Below are 22,874 nucleotides of genomic sequence, written 5' to 3' on the forward strand. Positions count from 1 at the left end.
CATTAGGGGCTACATTGGCCTGTGTGTGTCAGTCTATTTGGACAGCAACTCTTTTGCTAGCAGTGTTCCTTAGATTTATTAAAATCCCTGAAGGTAACGTTGTATTCCATTTCTGGTATAGAGAGCCTTGAACTCAAAGCGTACAAGCAGAGTGCTTTTCTCTCTGAACTTCAGTTTTCACCAAATGGTTAACAGCCTTTCTTTTAAATAACAGCCCCAAGTAATTTAACACAGGATCTTCAAACTGTACAAGCTCTAACCTTTTCTAATTTCCTTAGCCTTTCACTATTCTCAGACTTGGGTTATTTGTGCTTTGGCAGTTCGTTTTACTAAAAAAATTTGTAATGGTACCTTTGGATTATGGAGATTGTAAATAAATTCTATACATCTGATGATTAATAAATACATTTTAAATAAATAAATATAAATTAAACATCTGATGAGAACTAGTTGAGATAGCATTCAAGGAGTACAGTTTCTATTAATGAGGAAATATTCTTAATAATAGTGATTTCATATCCAGACCATGAACCTTAGGTGGGAGTGGGAATGTGGTGGAGATTGGCATCTAGTAGTTTAGTTCAGTCCAATTTTTAGTTGTTTAAATTAATTCAGCTTTTTTTCTTCATATCAATTTGTCTGAGGATATAGCCAAATATTCTTTTATTGCTGATGCTCTTTCCTATATCATTTTGTCCTACTTAGAATACTTGAACATTTGCTCTACATATATTGTTGCTATCGTCCCAACTCAGAATATGTAGAAGGAAGTATTTTATGAAGTGTACCTGAAATGAAGTATTTTTCATGATGCACTTTTCTTTTGGATTGTACCTGATTTGGGGGCTCTTCATTTATTATCTCACCTAATCACCCCCTAATAAAATATTGCGTCTTTGAATGAAATCAGCATACTCTTCCTTCCTGTTTCCAATGTGTCCAAAGAGAATAGTCCATGCCTTTTCTAAGTTTCCTGAAGACTTTCAATAAACAAGTCCATTTTTAACAATAAAATGGTCAAAGTGAAATATTTTCAAGTGTCTAGAAATGTGAAGGGACCAAGAAAACATACAGGTCAGTATCTTAAATTATATTTCTTATGAAATATTTTATTAAGTGAAAGACTCCATTATTAGATCCTATACTTTTATCAGAAAATACTCATTGCATTTTGTAATTGTTTACATTAGTATATATCACAAGAAAATAGGCTTCTTTCCCCCTTGAAAGTTGAATGTTTAAAAAAAGATAATGTGATACCCATATTAGTTGCTCAATAAGTATTTGTTAAATAAATGAAGTATAAAACAAGAATAGTTTGTGAGTAAAAACAGTAATTATAGATAACTGCCACAGACCTTCAAAAGTATTATTTCCATATATATTGAATCTTTCAAGTAGTCATTTTACAGGCTAGCAAAAAGTAATATGAAAAGGCAAATAAAGATTTTTTAAAATACATTTTTACTTAAATAGCAACTATACAAACATTCAGAGTTACAATTTTGTTTTAATAATTACTCTTTATTAGTAAATGTTATATACTTGTGTATAAAATCAAAACTTGTACTCTCTTGGATTACAAATGGGAATAAATATATAAAACATTGTTTTATTGCAAGGTAATTAAGGTAATTTGATGTAGTAGCGAAAACACTTGATTAGAAGCCAATAATCCATCATATTAACCTGGTTCTACCTCTGTATTCTGCCACTAACCTTTGACAAGTTACTTGTCTGTGCCTCAGTTTCCTGACTTATAAAGTGAGGATAAAATAAAGACTTCTCCTGCCTCCCTCACAGAGTATACAAGAGTATATTTTTTAAGCAGAAGAGTATACATATTAATTTGGTATTAAAACAGAAAGCTCAGATAAATCTCTTTCTTATTACAGTTTCTGCATTCTATTTCATGAGAAAGAGAAATGTGAAAAATAATTACATAGGACACGTTTATGCAAAATAGCAAATTCCATGCTATATCAAAGGATCAATGTTCAACCAGTCTCCTCTGCCTTCTATAGTTATTACAGTGTTTGGTAATTATTGATTTTTATAATGAATCTGGTGTCTTTCAAGATCCTACAGGGTCTTCTGAGTCATTGAAGACAGATAAAATGCTATTTTCTGTAATTTTATTCTTAAGCCTGTTTTGTTACATTCTGATTCTCTAAAAATCCATGTATAGTGTTTTCTGTTAACATTCTGCTATCTGGAACATTTGATTAAGATTCCACTTCCAGACAGGATTTTTCTATAACATTTTTCATTCCGATATTGAGCCACTTCAGTTCTTAGAACTGAATTCTCCTTCTGTCTGTTATAACACCAACATGTCTATCTTATTTCTTCTTGCCATTATCTATCACTTCCAAGTGTGGGACTGGTAAATAAAAGATAAGTATCTTTATGACACTGAAGAAACTTTTCACTGTGTTAAATACTTCTGGATTCTCTAAACCTATTGTAGTAATTGTGGGTCAGTGTCTTTGGTCACTATTTCTGCATATATAATTTTGTCTCAGAAATAAAATGAGGACTCAAAATGTTAAAGAACATTGCTAATCCTAATGCTGAAATAGCCATACTAGTCACGAATTTATTTTAAAATTTTGCAATATCATTGCATGTCTTCCTCTTCGTAATTTCTGTAAGGCTATTTCTTCTTTTTTTGTAGGTAAACTTGACAGTAATTCTGGAAGGGTGAAACACATGAATCTACTAAATACATAAATGAATGCAATGTAGAATTTAGGAGAGTAGATGTTTAAACAGGACCTATTTTTAAATTTCTGCCTGTGTTTAGGTTTACTACAATGGCTACCATGGAGACACCTCTGAAACATTTTTGGTGGGCAATGTGGATGAATGTGGTAAAAAGTTAGTGGAGGTTGCCAGGAGGTGTAGAGATGAAGCAATTGCTGCTTGCAGAGCGGGGGCTCCCTTCTCTGTAATTGGAAACACAATCAGGTAAGCCTTACACTGACAAGTAAAGGGAGGGTTGGCAAATGGTACAAAGGTTATTGGTGGCTTGGTATAAAGTTGATGACATGTTTTACTATTCAGAACCATCATTTCAGTCTGATATCAGTATGTGAACTGCCAGGCTGCTGTGTTGTTCCCTGAGTTTTAAAAAAAAAAATTTTTTTTTAAGTGAATTATATCAGGTCAGCAAAGAAACTTATAGAAGCAGCAAGCAATATTTATGTGACTGCTTTAGTTTTAGCTTGACATGTTGGTCTGTAGTGTTCCTATATTCAAAATCACACCAAACGTGGAAGGAGTAACTAAGAAGGGGTAAGTATCCCAGCTCTTGGATAATGAGACAGGAGAAAAGCTAGATTTTATAAAGGCATGAAGTGAAACATATTCCTGTGATAGAAAGATAAAAAGCATTAGCTCAAGCAAGCCTTACCTTTCAAATTGGTGGATTAACAAACAGCCTGAAAAGGTGATCTTCTGTCTTTTTTTTTTTTTTTTTTTTTTGGTCTGGTTCATTTTTCCTATAAACCATTGTTTACTTTCCACACAGCCTTCTATGCTTGCTTTTTGAGAGTATGTGTATTTTCCAAATTCAAGACTTTTCTTTGTAATGTGTTACCTACTTTAGATCTCTTTTTTTCCCCCATAACTGTTTTGAAGTAGACATACAGAATATGTGTTTTCATTTAACAGTAACATATTTTGTTAAAGATGATCACATCAGTACCTTTTAAAGTACTGTTCTCATTAATATGAACCATTGAATACTTCCCATTTGTCTGAAGGATGGAAGGCTTAGTCACCTTGAAAAGATGCTGCCTTTTTTCTTCGTAAGCCTTCAAATACTTTAAGAAAAAAGGCAGTAAAATATCAGTTAAATGTATTTATGGCTTTAAAAATATTGTAACAGTGTCGGAATCAAACTTTAGTAAAATCTCTTTGGGTTATATGCGAGAAGCTTTTATTGAAGACTTTGAACAAAATTGTGTTTTTGACAGTTTTAAATTATAGGCTAACTAGCCTGGGAAAAAAGGATAGTGTCTCTCTGTTCTTTCATAGGAAATGTTGAATCAGACCCCTACTGGGAAAAGAAATTTAATGCATATCTCACTATCTTACTGTCCATGAATATAATAGAAATGAATTCAAAATGCAGTTTTATTTTTGCAAATGGGATGAGTCGATAGATGTACCTCATATTTTTGAACACCTAGGGTTCAACAAATTTACTGGTGGTGCTCTTGCATTTTAACAAAATTTATTCTTCAGTAGAAGGGGGCAGAGAACACTAGATTCTTATTCAAGCATTCTATCGAGCTCTGCATTCATGGCTGTGTCTAAAGGGCATGTCAGCCTTTGATTCTCTCTGAGAGGTAATTATCCTTTTCCTGTCACGGAACAACAAATGATAGCTAACTACAGAGGCACATTTGCAGTAGTCACATTCATCAACTGCAGAAAAAAAAATTCAATTTAATTGTGCAACACAGCTGCACATGGGCTTTTGAGCATTTCTGTTGTTCTCCCTGTCTCGCTATTCCTCCCTCCAGATCTATTTTTTAAACTTTTTCTGGTTATTTTTTCCCTTTTTTTGTCTCTTCTTCCATTTTTACTCTCTGTACTTTCTTGTTAAAGTAATTTTCCTTTGTGGCTCTCATTCTTTTTTCCCCATTGAAGGCTATGAATGTAGAAAATTATCACAATTACTCATATAATTGAGCCTCTTTGTAGCAAGTGCAACTCCAGTAGCCTTTCTCCATCATGAAAATGGTTTCATTATAGGGTTTTTCATATTCTCTGACACCATCTACACAGAGGAACAGGCGTGCAGATGAGATGTACTAGGAACAGGCTAGATCAGTAAGGTCACAGTAGGAATAATTAGCTCTGCTATGGAAAGAGCATCTAGGCCTTTTACTGCTACATAAATGTACTGTCCGTGGCTTTTAGTCACAAAAAAACTTACTAACAAATGGAGCTCCCGCCTACTACTTTGAAAAAAAGATTTGTATCAACACTACAATTTTCCATCATTAAGACTAATAACACAGAGCCTAGTATACATCAAGGGGAATAAAAAGAAAAATCTCACATTCAAGTGGCGGCTGGGTGCTGACCTTTGTTCCCTTTTTTTGTGTACGACTTAACTCTTTACAAAAAAGAGCCACACGCCACACCAACATGCAGGTGAACTCCAGCTAGTACTAGCAAAGCATAGCATTCAGTCGGAAAATCTGATAAATCTCCATGCAGGATAATGCATTTCATTACATATTCACTACATTAATTCTAGCTACATAAAAAAAAAAAGAAGAAGAAGAAGAGTAAAATTGAAAGTGACATTGGATTTTAGCTATCTGGATACAAAGGTCAGTTTTCGCAGAGGGTGAATTTGCATGTACAAGCTCCTTTGAAAACCAGATCAGTCCCGACAACTGCACTTACGAAACTATGTGAAAAATAACAGACAATGAACTTTTTCGTTTACCCTAATGCATTTCATTATTTAGATGGTCTATGTCTGCCACTGAGGAGGAAACTGGCCCCAATTCTAACAAATGTTTGTTCTGATGTGTTAAGGCAGTGTTTCTGGACATCTATTATTTCGCCTTTTCTCATTCAGGCAAAATCTCAAGGAAGTAAATAAACAAACAGTCTCCACCTTTAAGCCCAAAATATTCGGAATCATTACAGACCGAAGGTTGACAAACATCTTTCAACTCAGCCTCGTTTATTTTAAGATACTCACCATCTTTTGCATAGCCTCCCTCTACTGATACACCATGAAAAGAACATTCAAGCATTTTTCAGTAGTATTATGTCACCAAAAACCTGGTGATCTTTATAGGAAATTTTGAAATTTTCTGAAACTTAAAGGATAGGATGGTATCTCTGAAGAAGCATTGGCTAAAAGAGTTTAATGAAAAGAGTTCTCTCTGTGCCCTTCTGCTTCATGAGGGATAGCTAGTGATCTTTAGGTTACAGTGTTATTATACTCACTGTACTTGCATTTGCTTTAAAATATTTCTAAATCTGTATTTTTGTAATTACCTCTAGATGATATGAGCTGTACATATGAAGATATTGTGAATGTGTAGATTCATGCATCACAAATATGTGACAGTTCAATCAAAAATAATTTAAACTTATACTTGTAAATGTCATGATGAAAGTATCAATGAATGGTTTTTAATGTTTAATTCATAAGTATATGTTTTGATATTAATTTAGAAGAATATAAAGCAGATTTTTAAAAATAATCTCTTTCTATTAGATTATGCACATTTAAACAATAAGTGGCGCAGGCAAAATAAGTCATTTTAATGTCATCTGTGATGGATTTTTCTTGACAGCTACTGTAAATTACAATTACACTGCTTCTCTCTGCACATGAAAGTAAGCATTGCAATAAATTATCTTTTATTTCAATCCATCATGTCTGCTTTTCAGAAACAGAAAACCTCAAATAAAAGTTCAGCACTATTGTAAGAAAAATACAGTAATTTGTGATCCAGTTTGAAACAAAAAAATGTACCACTCTTTTAGAAAACAGTTGTTGGCTTTCAAAAATATTACTAATTGTACTTAAACGTTCCTTGTCATTAAAGGGAATCCTTGAATTTGTGCATTCCTGCATTCAAAACTACTGCTTAAAAGAAAAATCTGGAAAGATTAAAGTAAAATTCCATAACTTAGAAAATCAGGTGCCATTTGAGATCCTTTAATTAGAGATGTGACCATTTGGAAATCAGTGCTGTTTATAGAGTTCATGAGAAAATGGTAATAAAACAATTTTCATGTGCATTTTTATTTCTTTAGAAGAGTATGTACTTAAATATAGTACTCCTCTGCCCTCTTGGGGAATGTATTCTTAGTCATAAAATGTAGCTTAAGTGTATCAAGAATTTTAATTTATCTGGACAAAACTTCAATTGAGGAAAACTATCTCATGAAAGGGAATTAAATTAAGAAAATGATCACAAGATGAAATTCCTTTAGAGAGATTTTTCTTTCAACTCTAAACCGTACCTGAAACATGAACTGTAATAATACAGTATAATTTTCAGGTAAGTTCATTAACTACTTTTATACATCTCCTTCCTCCTCTCCCCTCCTCTCCTTCCCAAATATTCCATCTGAAGGGCTTCAAATCATAGATGCACTCAGGCTCATGTGAGTGGCTGTCTTAGAAAATTTTTAATTAGAGAAAATCAGAACAGAAGAGCTAATACCAGGAGCGTTCTTTTGGTAGATTTTAACAAAAAGAAGGCAGATTTCATCTGTGAAATGTCCAAGGCAAGAAGACCCTCATGCTCAGAAATGGGTCATGACCCTCGATGGCTGGTGTTGGGGAGCAGTTGTATACTTCTTGGGCACCCCTGCCCACCCAGCAGCTTCCATTTTCCCCAACACACCAGTCAAGAGAAGCACGTGTACTCCACTTTCCCATGCCACAACTAGGGATCCTAGCCACTTGATTCCATGTTAGAGTGGAATTTGCTACTACAAATTGCTTGGATTGCCTCCACAAAGTTAGATTTAAACCCTAGAATCAGGTAAATAATCTTGTGCTTCCCTTATATTCCAAAATAGAAGAACAGTATATAGTAGAATAGTAGAAGGGGTACGCTTTTCAACAGTAATTAGAAACATTAATGAGATTTTATTCCATTCAGTCCCAGGAAGTATGCGTTAAAAAGCGAACTACCAATCCAAAAGGAAAATACTCTAAAAAGCAGACAGGCGTGTTTACTTAGTTCCTGAGAATCAAGCACTGAGATGGGTGCTCAACCAAGGAACTGAGGGAAATTTGTCCTGTTCTTTTCCTCTTTCCACACAGCTGTGAAATCCTCTGACCTTTGCATCCAGGACACATACATTCTATGATCCTCGTATAACCAGAAGTTCCAGCAGGATCCAGGCAGTAAATTGTTGTAGAATGCACTCAGATATCTTTAGCCACCTAGTAATTGCACAACTTCTTTTATGAAGAGGAATGAGAGGTATCGGTGGGGAAGGGACCCCAGGTGTTTTTTCAGAGTGGCTTTCTTCCTCTCCTCTCATCGGAAATTAAAATGAAGATTGCCATTGTAACACACATTTACGATGTAGCTGTGATGCCTGCCAATCAGTTAGAGCCTTAAAAAAGAACAAAAAACAAAAACAAAAAACTAGTTTGGTTTTTTTAAGAAAAGAAAATAGAAAAGTTTATAATGAATCCTCTTAGAATTATTGAGGTTTGTTGGGACATAGATAACATAATTTACAGGTTTAGATAGAACCCCTTCTTGTAAAAAAAAAAAATACTAGATCAGTTTATCTTACTAAATAATCTCTCTTCCACCCTCTATCCACTCTCCATCCTGAGTTTCTATTCAGAAATTGTGTGGTACAAATAGGAACATCTTGGAAAAGTTGTTATACCTCCTGTCCAAAGTGCAAAGACACACAGAAATAAGTATAACCATAAAGAACAACTTAAGAGATAAGAGCATTCACTTACCATTCCTCCCAACACATGCATAGCTCACCTATTTCTGAACTGTTACATGGAAATTAAATCTGAATGAGAGGCTGCCCACCTGATATTTATAGTGACATCCTGGCCTAAGTGAAGACATTTTACAGGTCTGGAGATGAAGGTTAAAAATGTATAGAGAAAAGTATATCGACAGGAATGCTCATAAAGATGCTGGCTAAACGCCTTTGAGTTCATGTTAAACTAAACCGAAGGGCTGTTGGAACCTCTGGTTTGGGATCTAAGAACTTTGGTTTTGTTAAGAATTTAAAGAGTGGGCCTGTAAATCCCAATCCATTATTATAGTTAGGGTTAAGGCACCTTGCCCTTCATCCACATGAAAATATAAATTGTTAATGATATGTATGTTCTTGTCTTTCTGGTGCTCCCAGAAATGAACATGTTCACCTGATTGCAAAAACAACTTCTTAACCTTGCAGGTGAAGATTTTAGGGTTGGATTCTAAGATTTCACATATATGTGGGATAGATGGAACCCAAAAGATTTGCATGTAGAAGTAACTAATGAAACATTAAGAATTAGGAATTACAATACTAGCTTCACTTAAGCATCATAGCGATTAAAAAGCATTTTTTATGAATTTTGTTAATGGTGTAAGTCTTTAGTAGAAATCCCAAATAATCACAAAGTTTTGGAGTATTTCAAGAATACTGACAAAGTAGATGTGACCTTTTGTGTGAGTGTGTCTGTTTGTAAAATGTTTAATGTTCTGAAATAGACCAGAATAGGGAATTATAGAAGTAGGAAGTCACATTTCAGATTGTAATTTTTTTGTTTGGTTCCCAAATCAGTGGTAATTTGCACAGCCTTTTTGTGAAATTCCATACAAATCAGGCAGGTTTTTATGACCTGCCTTACCTGCACATGTATCTTGGTTATATTGAGCTATATATGTGTGCATGCACACTCATCATCTAAAAGTGGCCTTGTTTGAATGCTGTACTGAAGTAAATGAAGCAAATGACCGTGTTAGATACATACCTTTTTTTCTTCATTTATCCAGAGGGAGTTGTTACAAGCTGTGACAAAATTTAAAATTTTTCCAGAATAATGAAAATAAGTTGTTACCATCCGACTCTAAATATAACTTATTTTTTTCTTTTCAGAGAATATTTTGAAGTGACTTTGTCTTATCTGTGTATGCATTTTAAATGATCCAATTTAATTAAGTATTTTGTTTGGTCACTTTTAAAGCCAGATAACTCATCAGAATGGTTTGCAAGTCTGTCCATATTTTGTGGGACATGGGATAGGATCTTACTTTCATGGACATCCAGAAATTTGGCATCATGGTAAGAAAGTTAGTTTGGGAGTTTGTTTATTGAATGTAATCAGGATAAAGCAGTTTTGCTCCTGAATCCCTTGCTGCAATTTTGAATCCACATTGTCATCCTTTCCTATGAGTGTGTGGGTGGGAATGGGGGGGTCCTACCTAATCATAACCAGCACATTACTATGTTATTGAATTAGAGCCCAGCCGTTTCAGTCCCAAAATAAGGTTTGTTTTGCTTTTTGTCTTCTGAAGGGTGATGGCTGGAAGGCACAAGGGATATTTGTCTAGAAAAAGTTACTGAAAACAAAACACCACAGCATCAATGTCCCAGCAGCATGCACATATGACTGTTTTCTGTTTTTCTTTTTCTGCCCCCTTCTCAAACCGCTGACTGTTGTGGTTAAACTTCATTACATCCTACACAGCGTTGACAGCTGATGTATTTAGCAGCGTGTACTCTTAGTGATTTCTAGATTATACCCACCCTGGTTCTTTCCCCAGAATCTCCTGTTTTTCACTGCCTGGATGTGTACCCTACAGTGAGAAAGCAAGGGTGGACCAGAAAGGGTGGGGTATTTGGGTTAGGGTAGGAAGCAGTTCTGTGGAGTGCCCCCAAGAGGGGTGCACACCTGGACAGGGACCAAAGGAAAGTTGGTCCTAGAGCCTTGACCTGTGTGCTTGGGGTGGGAGCAGCCCCTGGAGGAACTACTGGCTGGAATCCATCCGCTGGAAGATCCCTAGAGACTCAGCAGGTCAGAACTCCCTTTGGGCCAAAGAGCTCCACCAGAGGCAGCTCATAAGAGGCCCAGGCTGGAGTGCAGAAAGGGCCTCTCAGGCATGTGCCCACCCAGCGCCAACACCTGGAAATATTTCAAGTCACCCCTGTTCTTGCCTCCTACCAACCTGCCTTCCCTTTGACTCAGTTCCCAAGATGTCTTACTCTTTGGGTTGGAGGTGTGGAGGGCAAGGTCCAGGACCCAGCGAAGCCAGGAGACCTCAGAGCAAGTGGCCAGGGGACAGTGGAGAGGGGGAGCCCAACAGGTGTCTCAAGCACCCAGGCTGCTTTTGCTCAGCCTTGGTGCACCCTTTCTAGGGGCCCCGACCCCAAGCTCAGAAAATGCAAAGGCTGAGGCCTAGGAGCCCTGTGCCTATTAACCCATGGGTGGTAGCTACCACCCAGGATTCTAGAAACCTCCACCCTTTCTTCCTAAAAGAAAAAATAAATAAAATAACCATGTTTTTCAAGCAGCCTAACCCCTCTAATTGCGTTTCTCTCTGTCCTCTCCATTTCCCATTCCCGCTCCCCACACCCATTGTTTTCTGTTTTTGTTTTTGTTTTACAGCGAATGACAGCGATCTACTCATGGAGGAGGGCATGGCGTTCACCGTAGGTCAGTGCTGAGCTCCTCTTCAGAGGGCAGTGGATCCCCCGCGGAAGCAGCGGTGCTGGCCTAGGCCAGGCAGTCCAGTTGAAGGACTAATAAAGCCAATCAGCATAATGAAATAATTCAGATGCATAGTAAATCTGATTAAATAATATCCTCGAGCCCCATCTTCCTAAATCAGATACTTACCGACACATTTAGGAGACGGCAGCCGTCCAACCTTTAATTCTGTTACCAGCGTAATGTGGTGTTTGGGTTTTTTGTGTTGTTTTGTGGGGTGTTTTTGTTTTTGTTTTTCATTAACACCCAGTGACTAGAGGCGATTACGTCCCTTGCTCCCTATCAGCTAGTGACATACTCTCCGGTAACCCATTCCTGGCTGATCATGTGATTGGTGTCACCACCAAATTCCAATCACCTAAGACCCTGAAGGCATCATATTTCTGACTGTGGGGCTTAATGGAGAAGCAATTAGAGTGAAATAAGAAAATTGTTATTTGCTGATTAATGAACATTTTGAGCAGGTTTTAAAAATTCAAATATTTTTAAAAACTGACTGGTATTCATAAGAGGGACTGGTGTTTGGGTGGTTATTATCCACAGGGTCCTAATTAAGGCTTGATTAAAATGCCCTTTTTTCCTCTAAAAAAATTACGAACTAGGCAACTTCATACGTTTTTGAATGCCATAGCGTTTCCTCTTCCTACTGTTTGGTTTGTAGCATACTATGTAAGCAACATCAATTATCAGCGCTTGCGAGATGACAACATGAACCCGTGGGGGGAAGCACTTGGAGGGAGGGAGGAGAACCTTTTTATTCTCTTTTTTGATAATCAGCCGAAACAATGTTTGACAAGAATCTGATTAGATCACTGCAGTAAATATTTTCCCTCTTACAGAGCCAATTATAACCGAGGGATCCCCTGAATTTAAAGTGCTGGAGGATGCATGGACTGTGGTCTCCTTGGACAATCAAAGGTGTTTGCTTTCTGCCCGGTTGCTTTTAAATTGTATAGAAAGGGAAGGTTCGTCCGACGACGCGGGCGAGCTGCTGCTCCCCGCCCCGCAGGCGCTTGAGCGCTTGCTGATCGCTGCCTTGTGTGTTTCAGGTCGGCCCAGTTCGAGCACACAGTTCTCATCACGTCGGGGGGCGCGCAGATCCTGACCAAACTGCCCCACGAGGCCTGAGGAACCACCCGAAGGTCGCAGAGACCCGGCGCCTTTTTTCTTAAATTGCTGAAATCCAGCTGGAGAACTTTGAGAAGAAACAGGCTAACGGCAGGCCTCACAGTAACCTACCCAGCACCTAGTAGCGCCTTGGGAAAACGCGGTGGGTATTGGTGGCCGTTGAGAGCTCAGATCCGAGGGCCCGATGTGGCCGTGCGGCTTCGGAAAGACGGGTCCTGGCGCCGGGCTCTGCTTCCCAACGCGGGAAACGCATCTGGAAGGGAGTGGGGACGCCCTCATTTGGAAGACGAGGGATTCCTAGAAATGCATAGCTTTCTCTCTCCCTTGTCTTGACTGCCCGAATAAAAAGCTTTCACCTCCTAAAACCGCTGTCTTGTGCTCCTTCGTCTCTGACGGTTACTAGGGGAAGAGGGTAGGTGGTTAATTTTTGAGTCTCTGAACTTTTCACACGCGCGCGCAGAAAGGAAAGCCCGAGCCTAGCTGTTAGGAATTTTTTTTAAGTCTCTTTTTTTCCCCCTTTTGGACCCCCCCATTGGCCAGCCCTGAGGGAGCTCGCGGGGGCCAGCTGCCCCCAGCCCTTCCGTTTCTTTCCCCTTCATAGCTGCTTTGCGATGAAAAGATTAGCCCGCCAGTGGAGGAGTTAGCTACAAATATTTCCTTGCCTCTGGACCCTGGGCCTGGCCCTTCCGCAGGGGTTATCACTCCAAAAACTTGACTTTCCTGGTCCCCTGTGGCTCCTCTTCCCTGCCTTCAACCCGCCCCACGCGCGCGCCCATCCCTAAGGTTAAATTTGAGAGACCCTCCCTCCAACACACAAAGGCAAGCTAGACCGTTTGTCGTCCTAGGAATTGGAGCATCGGTCCCACCCGCCCAGATGTGAGCAGTGTCTGGCGGGTCTCCTCCCTAAATTGATCTCTTCCAATACTGGCCTTCTTCAGACCTGCGCTAATGCGCTGGAGACTCAGAGCATCCCTGCAAGAAGAGACACGGGAACTTTTGAGGGCAAGGGCCTAGTTAGCCGGGATTGGAGCTGGCGAGTTTAACCCTGATTCAGCCTGCCAGCAGCTCCACCTGCTTCAGAAGCAGGAAATCCAAGGGTCCACATTCTGCGTCTCCCAAGGCTCATTACCGCCCTGAGTACCCTGCCTTTCTTAGCGCTCGCTCCTCAGGACCTCTTCACACCTGGGCTCAGAGGTGGAAAGGGCTGGGCTTCTAGCAAGCCATGTAGAAAGTAGTCTCCCCCTGGTCATGGTTTTAGGGTGTCCCGCCCATCAGTGCTTGTGCTAACTCTTGTTTCTACTGAAGTGGGTTTTACAAAGCTGCCATGCACTAAATACAGATTGGGCTCAGCTCCAGACTACCAAGGAAATGTGGACACCTGTCATTGCCATGACAGGTGGCCTCTGTGATAGGACTGGAGAGCCAGCTCGTCTATGTGACATTCAGAGTGTGGGAAAAGTTATAGGAAACTGAGGCCAACGAGCGTGCTTGGAAAAGTGGCTAGTTCCAGCTTTTCCCTGAACTCGGGGTTCTCATGGGCATCCTCCAACATTTCCAGCTCCCTTTCTCTGCGTCCAGGTATGTAGAATTTGGACAGAGGTGATTCCGATTCTAGTGGATCTGAGAGCTGGAAAAGATGAGGGAGGGGTTCAAGATTTACAAGAGCCACAGGAAAACTTTAGGGTGCCGGGGAGTTGGCCAAGAAAAGGCCTAGAGACTGAGGCTGCTGCCCCAGAACAACCCGAATTTTCTAGAGAGGAACAAGGCCCAGATGGCCTTGGGAGAGTTTTGCCAGAGAATGACTTCATTTCTCTCCTAGATTAGTCGGATTGCAGCGATTAGCCAGTATCTTATCTACGGATCCGTTTACCCGGAGATTCCCCAAGAATAATTTCATTAGGACCACAGAATTTTACCAGCCACTGGGATAACACGCTGCTTGTGCAGTAATTTTTCCGAGGTGGAGGTATTTATGGGACAGGTTTATAATCCCACTTATTAAAGTGACTAACCTCAAGTTTAAATATGATACGTATATATGTATATATACTAGCACCAGCCAATCGTCAGCAGCTCCGTAGGACACAAACTTGAATTAGAATGAACTCCGTTTAACATGCTTTGAAGTTGAAATTTGGAAGCAGATTTTAAAATATCTTGTCCACGTCCCCACCCCCAATCCCGCCAACTCAACTGGCCCCAAACCTCACCCCAGGTTGCAGGGATTCCAGCCACGCGTGACTACTGCTAACACCACAAGGCGCCCGGTCCTGTGGTGTCTCCTACAGGTCCTACTCGGAATCCGGGGCTCTCAGGATAAATGAGAGAGTTTTGTTGCCTCTCTGAGTTGGGACAGGCGAAGATCTAAGCAAGCCGGTGTTCCAAAACAGGTGTCGCCTTAGCGGTGAGGGTTGGGAGGGATCCACCCTGGGCTCTTAGAATAGAGATAAGATCACACAAGGAGAAGCTAGTCAAGGCCGGGCGTCTCAGCGCCCGAGGGCCCCGGCTCAGCCACCCCTCCCCGAACCTGCTTCTCTGGGGCTAAGAAATAATTCTGGAGTGTAGACACTCCCTCGCCCAGATATAATTCATTTTTAAAATAACCCAGGCTCTGAAATCGTTTCCCGTGCGGGTCCTTTGTTCCCTGGAGCCAGCCCCCTCCCCTGCGCTGCGGAAGGCTTGGATTCCCCCCTCCAGAAGTGAACGGCAAAGAGCCCTGGAGACCGTCGCAACCTGTGGCCGCCTCTCTCCCTTTCCCCCACCCTGCAGTTCTGTGGAACAAACTGGCCCAGGGCAGCCCAGCCGTCGGGTTTCCTCACGCCTTGCCCTGAGCACCCGCAATCGCCAGCCTTGCTTCCCTCCGTCCCAATCCCTACCCCGCGCCAGCCGCGGCGATCACTTACGTGGGCAGGGCCCATGAGGCGTGCGGGAGACCAGGAGCCCGGGCGGCATCAGCTGCGGTGCAGGGCGCACCGCACTCAGCACCCCAAAACAGGCGCTAGGAAAGAGCAGTTAAAACCACAAGTGCAACACGGAAATCAAGAGGAGTGGAACGGCTCCGGGAGTTGCCTGGTGGCGGAGTCATTAGCTGGTTGTTGCTGCAAAGCCTCACCGTGTGCTTCGGCGATTAAGGGGGGGAAAGAAAAGAAAAAAGAAAAAGAAAGAAAGAAGGAAAAATCTTTTTAAACGTTGGCAAACCCGTTATTGGTTTGGAGGATTGGTTGTTTTGCTTTGCTTGGCTTTTGTTTTTTGCTCCAACCACGCTGCCTGAAATATCTCTGCCCCCCAATATCTTACCCTTAAACCAAAGGAGAGGAAGTCCCCGGGCAGCAGCTGCTGCTACAGAAGTTAAATGAGAGAAGCCCCTTCCACTAATATCTGTAACGACAGCACCGATGTAATTTGTTTTGAATGTTCATTTTTATTGGTGTTCCCTCTGCCAAAATGTGCTTGATTACAGAGGTTTGTCCTGTGATCACTGCGCACTCTAGAAAGGGGAAGGTGCCTCGGCGAAGGTTCAGCTCAGGCCAGATCAAACCCTGGGCTGTTTAAGGTTGAAAGGCTGCATGTTGCTATTAGTGTTAAATATATGGCTAATTATGCGTATGAAAATTAAACATCAGTGTTATGCTAATGGGGCGCCTTCAGCTGCGGATCCGAGCACTTGAGACTACCATTTAATCAAATGAATCAGTAACTAATACATCTGCACGTGTGAACTTTCACAAGATCATTTCCCTGTTCCCGTCACACCGCTAAATTATGAAAGAAATAATTATCAACACTTTCTAATTACCTAACAAAGTAATTTGGGATTCACCGTGGGGCTGGCGGGATAGGGAACCAACAGCCCCTTGGCAGCCTGCGTGGTGCGCGCCACGCCTCATGGGGGTGGCTGTGTGGCGGTGGCGGCGGGGGCTTTTGTGCACTTTTCTGTACCTAGCGCCCCAGCAGACAGAAGGCGCCGCGGCAGCTTTTGCCTCCACCAGCTCTACCCCAGGCCCAGTGGCGCCCGCTTTGACCCCTGGAGATGAGGAGGATCCTAGGTGACAATGAGAGACGTTCACACACAGACAAGCAAGCCTACCACTGGCCTGGTTTTGCTGCGGGTTTTGGTGTCCTCCAGGACTCCTACACCCCGGGTACTCTCGCCAGACCCCAGGAGGCCGGAAAATGACCACCTGGCGTCCGCGGCTCAAGCAGAACTGAGCCCGCCAGCTCCTAGGCTCCACTCCGTGCCGCGCCCTAGGGGCGAGTGAGCCGGGGCGCTCGGCGCAGAGGGAATGGAGAGGGGAGGGGGGGGAGGAGGAAGGTTGGGAGGGAAAGAGGAGGTGGGTGTTGGGGGGAGGGGGCGGTGCGGTCGCCTTTCCTGGGAGGAGAAGCGCGGGTTCCTGGCTCTCCGCGCGCACTGTTTTAATCAGACCGGTGCAGCCTCGAGCTGGAGTGGCCAGCTTGGCCTGGAGCAATGCGAGCGGGCCCCTGGGAGCGGCGGCGGCGCGGCGGCCGAGTGAGTGAGTTCGCCCGGAGGGCCCCAAACCCGCCCCCAGGGATGTGGCAGAGCGGACGCAGGCCAGGGAGGCGCCGCCGGGAGAGTGCTGCGCTAGGCACGAGACTCTCGGGAGGACAGCGCTCTGTTGACTGCCTCCGGCGCCCCCATTGCGCGACTCCGCGTACGGCAGGCCGCGGCCGGGCTCCAAAGCCGCCCTAGCTCTGCACCGGACCGGGTGGCGATTGCTAGGAGAAACTGCCCTGGTCCCCGGTGTTGGGGGCGGTCGGAGGGTGGGGACAGTAGGAGGGGGTGGGCGGCGGCGCCGAACCACTGGTTGATTTCTGGGAAGTAAGACGCGCCGGGGAGGCGGGAGGCTGATGAGCCGCGGGCCGCGGAGGTCCCGGCGCGGACGCCTCAGCCCATTGTGCGCCCCACGCTGCGTGCTCTGTTGCAGAGGAGCCCCGGCCGAGAGGTGTGGATGCGTCTCTCCCGAGGCCGGGCCGCCTCGCCCGCTCTAGTCCAGCGGAGCCGGAGCGCCTCGGACCAATCCCCGGTGATTATGCAAGACAGCGGACCAATCAGCTCCGCCAGCTCATGAATATTTATGACCTTGGCTGAGTCAAAGCTTTGAAGCGAGTTTGGGGAGCTCGGCAGCATCATGCTTAGACTTTTCAAAGAGACAAACTCCATTTTCTTATGAATGGAAAGTGAAAACCCCTGTTACGCTTAAATTGGGTTCCTTCCTGTCCTGAGAAACACAGAGACCCCCAAAAGGGAAGCAGAGGAGAGAGAGAGAGAGAGACCCACACCCAGACCCCGCGAGAAGAGATGACCATGACCACCATGCCAGAGAGTCTCAACAGCCCCGTGTCGGGCAAGGCGGTGTTTATGGAGTTTGGGCCGCCCAACCAGCAAATGTCTCCTTCTCCCATGTCCCACGGGCACTACTCCATGCACTGTTTACACTCGGCGGGCCATTCGCAGCCCGACGGCGCCTACAGCTCGGCCTCGTCCTTCTCCCGACCGCTGGGCTACCCCTACGTCAACTCGGTCAGCAGCCACGCGTCCAGCCCCTACATCAGTTCGGTGCAGTCCTACCCGGGCAGCGCCAGCCTCGCCCAGAGCCGCCTGGAGGACCCAGGTACGTGCGCCTGCCAGGGAGAGGAAGAGGTGCGAAGGGAGGGAGGGAGGGGAAGAGAGAGGAGGAGGAGGAGAGAGAGAGAAAGGAGGGAGAGGAGTGGAGGAGAGAGACATGGGATGGGGGTGGGGAGGGTGCCGGAGCAGTGAAAGGTTTTGGGTATCAGTAAATGCATCCCTGTCATAGCAAAGAAATTTTAAAAATATATATCCACGCAACTTGCAACTATCCAGCGAAGGATAAATCCGAGAGCGTCCCCTGGCACTGGCTGGGCCTCTGGGTGGCTCCGTGAGCCGAGCACACAATGCCCTGGTGGAAAACAGAAACCCACATGTGCACGTATTAGTCTCGGTAATTATTTGTTGCGTAGCTCTGTAAACAATGTATGCAATTAAGGGTAATTAAACCTCAACTACTGCCTGTAAAAATAGCAAACTTTCCCTGCAAAGGCAGGAGCTGCGCGCCTGGGAACTGCCCCAGTCCGCTTGCAGCGGCCGGGGTCGGGCCCTTTGGACTTGGCGGGACCTTCCCTGGCTTTCGGAGTTTCTTGAGCGTTCTCACTCCTGGTCCTGCCTCTGCCACCCCTCTGCGGTCACTTGCTCTGGGCTCCCCGCACTAAAGGCAGTCCCTCGCCTTAACTACGGCCCCCACTTCTGCTGTCCCTCCAGGGGCTGACTCCGAGAAGAGCACGGTGGTGGAAGGCGGTGAAGTGCGCTTCAATGGCAAGGGGAAAAAGATCCGCAAACCCAGGACGATTTATTCCAGTTTGCAGTTGCAGGCTTTGAACCGCAGGTTCCAGCAAACTCAGTACCTAGCTCTGCCCGAGAGGGCGGAGCTCGCGGCCTCCTTGGGACTCACGCAGACGCAGGTACCTCGGCGCTGCCCCACTGTGGCGCCACGCAGGCTTCCCGCGGCCAACCTGCACCCGCAGCTTCATTTCTTGCTCTCTGGGCGTCAGGGGTCGGGTGTGTGTGTGTGTGTGTGTGTGTGTGTGTGTGTGTGTGTGTGTGTGTGTGTGTGTGTGTGTGTGTGTGTGTTTGTGTGTTTGTGTGTGTGTGTGGTGGTGTGTGTGTGTGTGTGTGTGTGGTGGTGTGGTGTGTGTGTGTGTGTCCCACCCCGGCTCTCGCAACGTCTCTCCTTCCTCCGCAGTTCTCTCTGCCCTGGCTCTGTCGCTGCCCTCCGTTCTTGGACAATCTGATTAGGGCACAAGAAGGATTTCCCTAGGCACTTTGTTTGGGGACTCTGAGGTCACACGTGCCCGAACAACTGGAACAATAGACGCGGGGGTTAATCCCTTCTTTGCCTTTAAAGTGTGTGGCTAATCACTGCAGGCCTGGGCCCGAGCCTCTGTCTCCCTCCTCCTCCGCCTTCTCACCGGTTTGGGTTGGAGGGGGGAATCCTTTCCTCCGCCCTCTCACCTCCCAAGTCCCAGACCCTGGAGGAGAAATGGAACCTTCCTTCCCTGGTTTCTCTAAGATTCCGGGGACCCCTTGGGCGTTCTGGTCACGACTGGTGCGGGTTTCCAATGTCCGGGCCGGGATATGGAGCAGAGTTAGGAGACGCTAAGGAAAGGTGGATTTGAGTCCAAATGAAAAGTTTAACAAAACCCTGTGGCCTCCTCAGTCAGCCCGCAACTCGCTCAAGGGCTGAAATGATGGCGCAAAGAGAAGGCGGGTCACACTGGAAATAAATTTCCTCCACTTCTTTTCTCCACTCGGTTCTTTTATTGATGTTCATACTGGAATTGAAGCCTCGATGTTATGCAGGCTCCGCGTCTTCCCCAAAAGATTGCCGGGCTCGGGCTGAGTCCCAGGCAGGCGAAGGCCTGGATCCCTGCACCGCTCACCACCACGCTCCCTGGCTCTCAGAGAGCTGCCCCTGCCGGCCACCGGCGGCCCGCGGTGGGGCCTCCCAGCCTTCGGTTCTTACGGGGGAAGGGGTGTGTGTATGCTTCTCCAGCAGGGAGCTGCCAGGTCGCGCAGGGCAGTGGCCCGCGGGGTATCCTCTCTCGCTGTCCCACGGCCCCCTTATCTCCCCAGGACCAAGGTAGGCACAATGGACCTAGGCCGAGTCACATTGTTGTCCGCTCTTGCAGGTCAAGATCTGGTTCCAGAACAAGCGCTCCAAGTTCAAGAAGCTGATGAAGCAGGGCGGGGCGGCTCTGGAGGGTAGCGCGCTGGCCAACGGCCGGGCGCTGTCTGCCGGCTCTCCTCCAGTGCCGCCCGGCTGGAACCCCAACTCCTCTTCCGGGAAGGGCTCGGGCGGCAGCGCGGGCTCCTACATCCCCAGCTACACGTCGTGGTACCCCTCGGCGCACCAAGAAGCTATGCAGCAACCCCAGCTCATGTGAGGTTGCGCGTCCGCACCCGCCCGCCTCCTTCCCGTCTCCCTCTGCCCGGGTCCCTCTCGCCTCCCGGTCCATCCGCCCCGTCCGCGTGCCGTGGGTCCGGAGGAGAAGGGCCCAGAGGGAAAGAAGAAGGAACAGTAAAGGCAGGACGCCTGCCGCCTCCTCCGAGTGCCGCGCGGTCTGGCTCGGCGACTTCCCTGGCGCCCACGCCCTTGCCCGAACCCCGGCCTCGGCCGCGCGGTGACAGCAGAGTGGCCTCGAAGCGCAGGCACAGCGGCCTGAGACAGCGGGAGCCGCAGCAAGAGCCCGCCGGACCCGACCGCCGACCCTCAGCTGTATGGGACTATCAGGAAAACAAAACAAAACAAAAAACAATGTAGAAAAAGCAAAAGCTCTTTCTGTCCTGTCCGTCTCTTGTTTCCTTTCGCTCTGTATCTGTGCGCTGACGAAGTCGAGGTTCTCGTCCGTCCGCTGTCCTCGTTCTTCGGCCTCTGAAAAAAGTCACCAGGTCGGAGGAGGCTTGGTCCACCGGGCCACCCAGTTCCGGATACTGGAACGTTTTGTCTTTTCGGACCTTTTCCTGGACCTGCCTAACCATCTGTGTGGCTCGTTCGGGGATTGGGGGAAATTGGAGGGAGGGGGTTTTATTTATTGAGAAATGGACTTCGCTTGAGGCTGAATGTTCGGTCAATTCACGGTTCTGTGGGGCACGAGGAGCGCAGGGTCCAAACGTACCCATTACTTTAAACGCACCTGGAAAAACGAATAAGGAGGACCTGATGATTTTTAATTTATATAGTAACTTTTGTACTTCGCTGGTATGGAGAGGTTGGAACCGAATGATTTGCATTTTTTACATGTCCCATATTATTTTAAAAAGAAAAGAGAGAGAGAAAGAAATGAAGCCAACACAATTTCCTCATCTCGGGAAGAACGCTTGATCGCTTTGCCTGGTTAAGAAGGAAAATCCTAATTCTTCCCTTGTGGAGAGAGAGGACCGATGGGCGGGGAGAGAAAACGTGCAGGGGTGCGCCAGTGCCCTAATGCCGGTGGGCTTTAAAGTAAGACGAAAGCAGCTTTACAACAATCCCCAGAGGCTCGACCACAGAATAATGCCAGTCACCACCCTGAATGCACAGTCTCCAGTGCAGGATCTAATTGCTGTACATATTATTGTTATTAATTATTATTGTTATTATTATTGTTCTGTAAACATGTTGCACAAGCTTAGCTTTTTTTCTGTTGTGTGTGCCTGTAAAACCCGATGCTTTGTGAAATGAGAATCTTGACATTTTACTTGTGAAATTTGGAAAATGTGATCAAATGAAATCAACCGTGTTTTGTGTTCTCTATGTCAAAGTTTAGTTTTATATTGAGAATGTTAACTTATTGCTTTGTATCTTGGGGGGGGAAAGAACTTTGTAAATAAGTTATAAAGTTTCTCTGAGACAGTAAAATTATGGTTTCGAGAAAGAGTTGCTGTCTGGTGTGCTGTGTGAGGGGTGCTGGGGCCAGGCCAGCAGACTGCCACCTCTGGGGCCAGATGAGGCAGGGGCAGCAACTCCTGTCTCCAGACATAGCAGGATTAACGGCGGAGGCATGCGAAGCCCCTGCTGGGACCATTCCTCAAGCTTAACTCCTGCCCCCCCCAAGGGTCTGATCCCTGCCTGGGTTAGAGGGCGGTGGCAAGGGTCCCTGGGAAGGGGAATCATGAACAGGTGCGGCCTGGCAGAGCCAGGGCTCAGGAACCAAAGGGACTGTGAAGGCCGTCTAAAATGAGATGAAAGCAGAGCTCACAAGCAGCCGCCCTGTGAGATGTAAGTGTCCCCTGCGCCCAGTCACCTTGCAGGGGGCCTGGAAGCCTGAAAGTGGAGACACCGGACTATGCTCCTCGAATCCGCCAGGATCTGGCCTCCCGGCTTTTGCTTGCCCGCAGGGCGCTGGATCTCGACGCGGAAAAGACAAGGCCAGACGCAGGAAAGGGCCCGGAAGGACACGTCTGTCACGCTACCCCCCAATCAATCAGTGAGCTCCGGGGGACAGTCCCAAGGCGCCACCCGGGCCCCTCCACAGCCACTCCCACCCATCCGGGCCCATCCATAACGAGAGGCCCATTCCTGCCTAATGACCCCGGGCTTTTCTCTGCGACTAGGAGAAGCGGAGGTGCGGAGGGAGGGGCAGGTGGGCTCCGCTGACTCGACGGAACCTGAGAGCTTGTCAAGCCAAGCCCCCACCCCCTCCAGCGCAGAAGTCCCAAGGCCAGGCGGTTAAGGGTCACCTCCAGTGGACCGTTTTGACCAGTACACTCCAGAAGAACGTGGGCTCTGAGCCGCTAGCATCAGTCTGGCACCCTCCTCCTGCGCCCCAGACCAGCCTCAGCCCCAGGCCCCACAGCAAGCTGAGAGAGCTCAGGAAAGCTGCGGGCCCCGACGGGCTGCTTTGAACGATTCCCGCTTCCCTCGAACTCGCCTCCCGACACTGCTTCCCGAGGGGGCTGGCGCTCCGCCTTTGGGGGCCCCTTTGCAGCGCGCGG

At 45.8% G+C, this 22,874-nt stretch overlaps 2 protein-coding genes across 3 annotated transcripts in view; both read left to right on the forward strand.

Annotated features, from left to right (window-relative positions):
• The window catches only part of METAP1D (methionyl aminopeptidase type 1D, mitochondrial), a 79,299-nt gene extending 66,578 nt beyond the window's left edge, over window positions 1-12,721 (forward strand). The window contains exons 6-10 of the mRNA XM_061184912.1: window positions 2,807-2,970; window positions 9,716-9,813; window positions 11,138-11,185; window positions 12,079-12,157; window positions 12,289-12,721. Of these exons, the coding sequence (XP_061040895.1) occupies window positions 2,807-2,970; window positions 9,716-9,813; window positions 11,138-11,185; window positions 12,079-12,157; window positions 12,289-12,367 (468 nt within the window). The 3' untranslated portion in view covers window positions 12,368-12,721. The remainder of the gene's footprint in view (window positions 1-2,806; window positions 2,971-9,715; window positions 9,814-11,137; window positions 11,186-12,078; window positions 12,158-12,288) is intronic.
• A 4,963-nt stretch (window positions 12,722-17,684) lies between these two features.
• DLX1 (distal-less homeobox 1) lies at window positions 17,685-20,344 on the forward strand. 2 transcript variants are annotated; one of them, XM_061201983.1, is made up of 3 exons: window positions 17,685-17,997; window positions 18,663-18,862; window positions 20,090-20,344. In XM_061201983.1, the coding sequence occupies exons 1-3, from the start codon at window positions 17,685-17,687 to the stop codon at window positions 20,342-20,344; spliced, it is 768 nt and encodes a 255-aa protein (XP_061057966.1). The 2 variants fall into 2 exon arrangements, with proteins under 2 accessions (XP_061057966.1, XP_061057975.1); XM_061201992.1 differs by lacking the exon at window positions 18,663-18,862 and having other exon boundaries at window positions 20,090-20,166.
• Window positions 20,345-22,874: the final 2,530 nt, after the last annotated feature.

The sequence above is a fragment of the Eubalaena glacialis genome, chromosome 1 (genome assembly GCF_028564815.1).
Source record: "Eubalaena glacialis isolate mEubGla1 chromosome 1, mEubGla1.1.hap2.+ XY, whole genome shotgun sequence".
In the NCBI taxonomy this organism is placed as follows: domain Eukaryota; kingdom Metazoa; phylum Chordata; class Mammalia; order Artiodactyla; family Balaenidae; genus Eubalaena; species Eubalaena glacialis.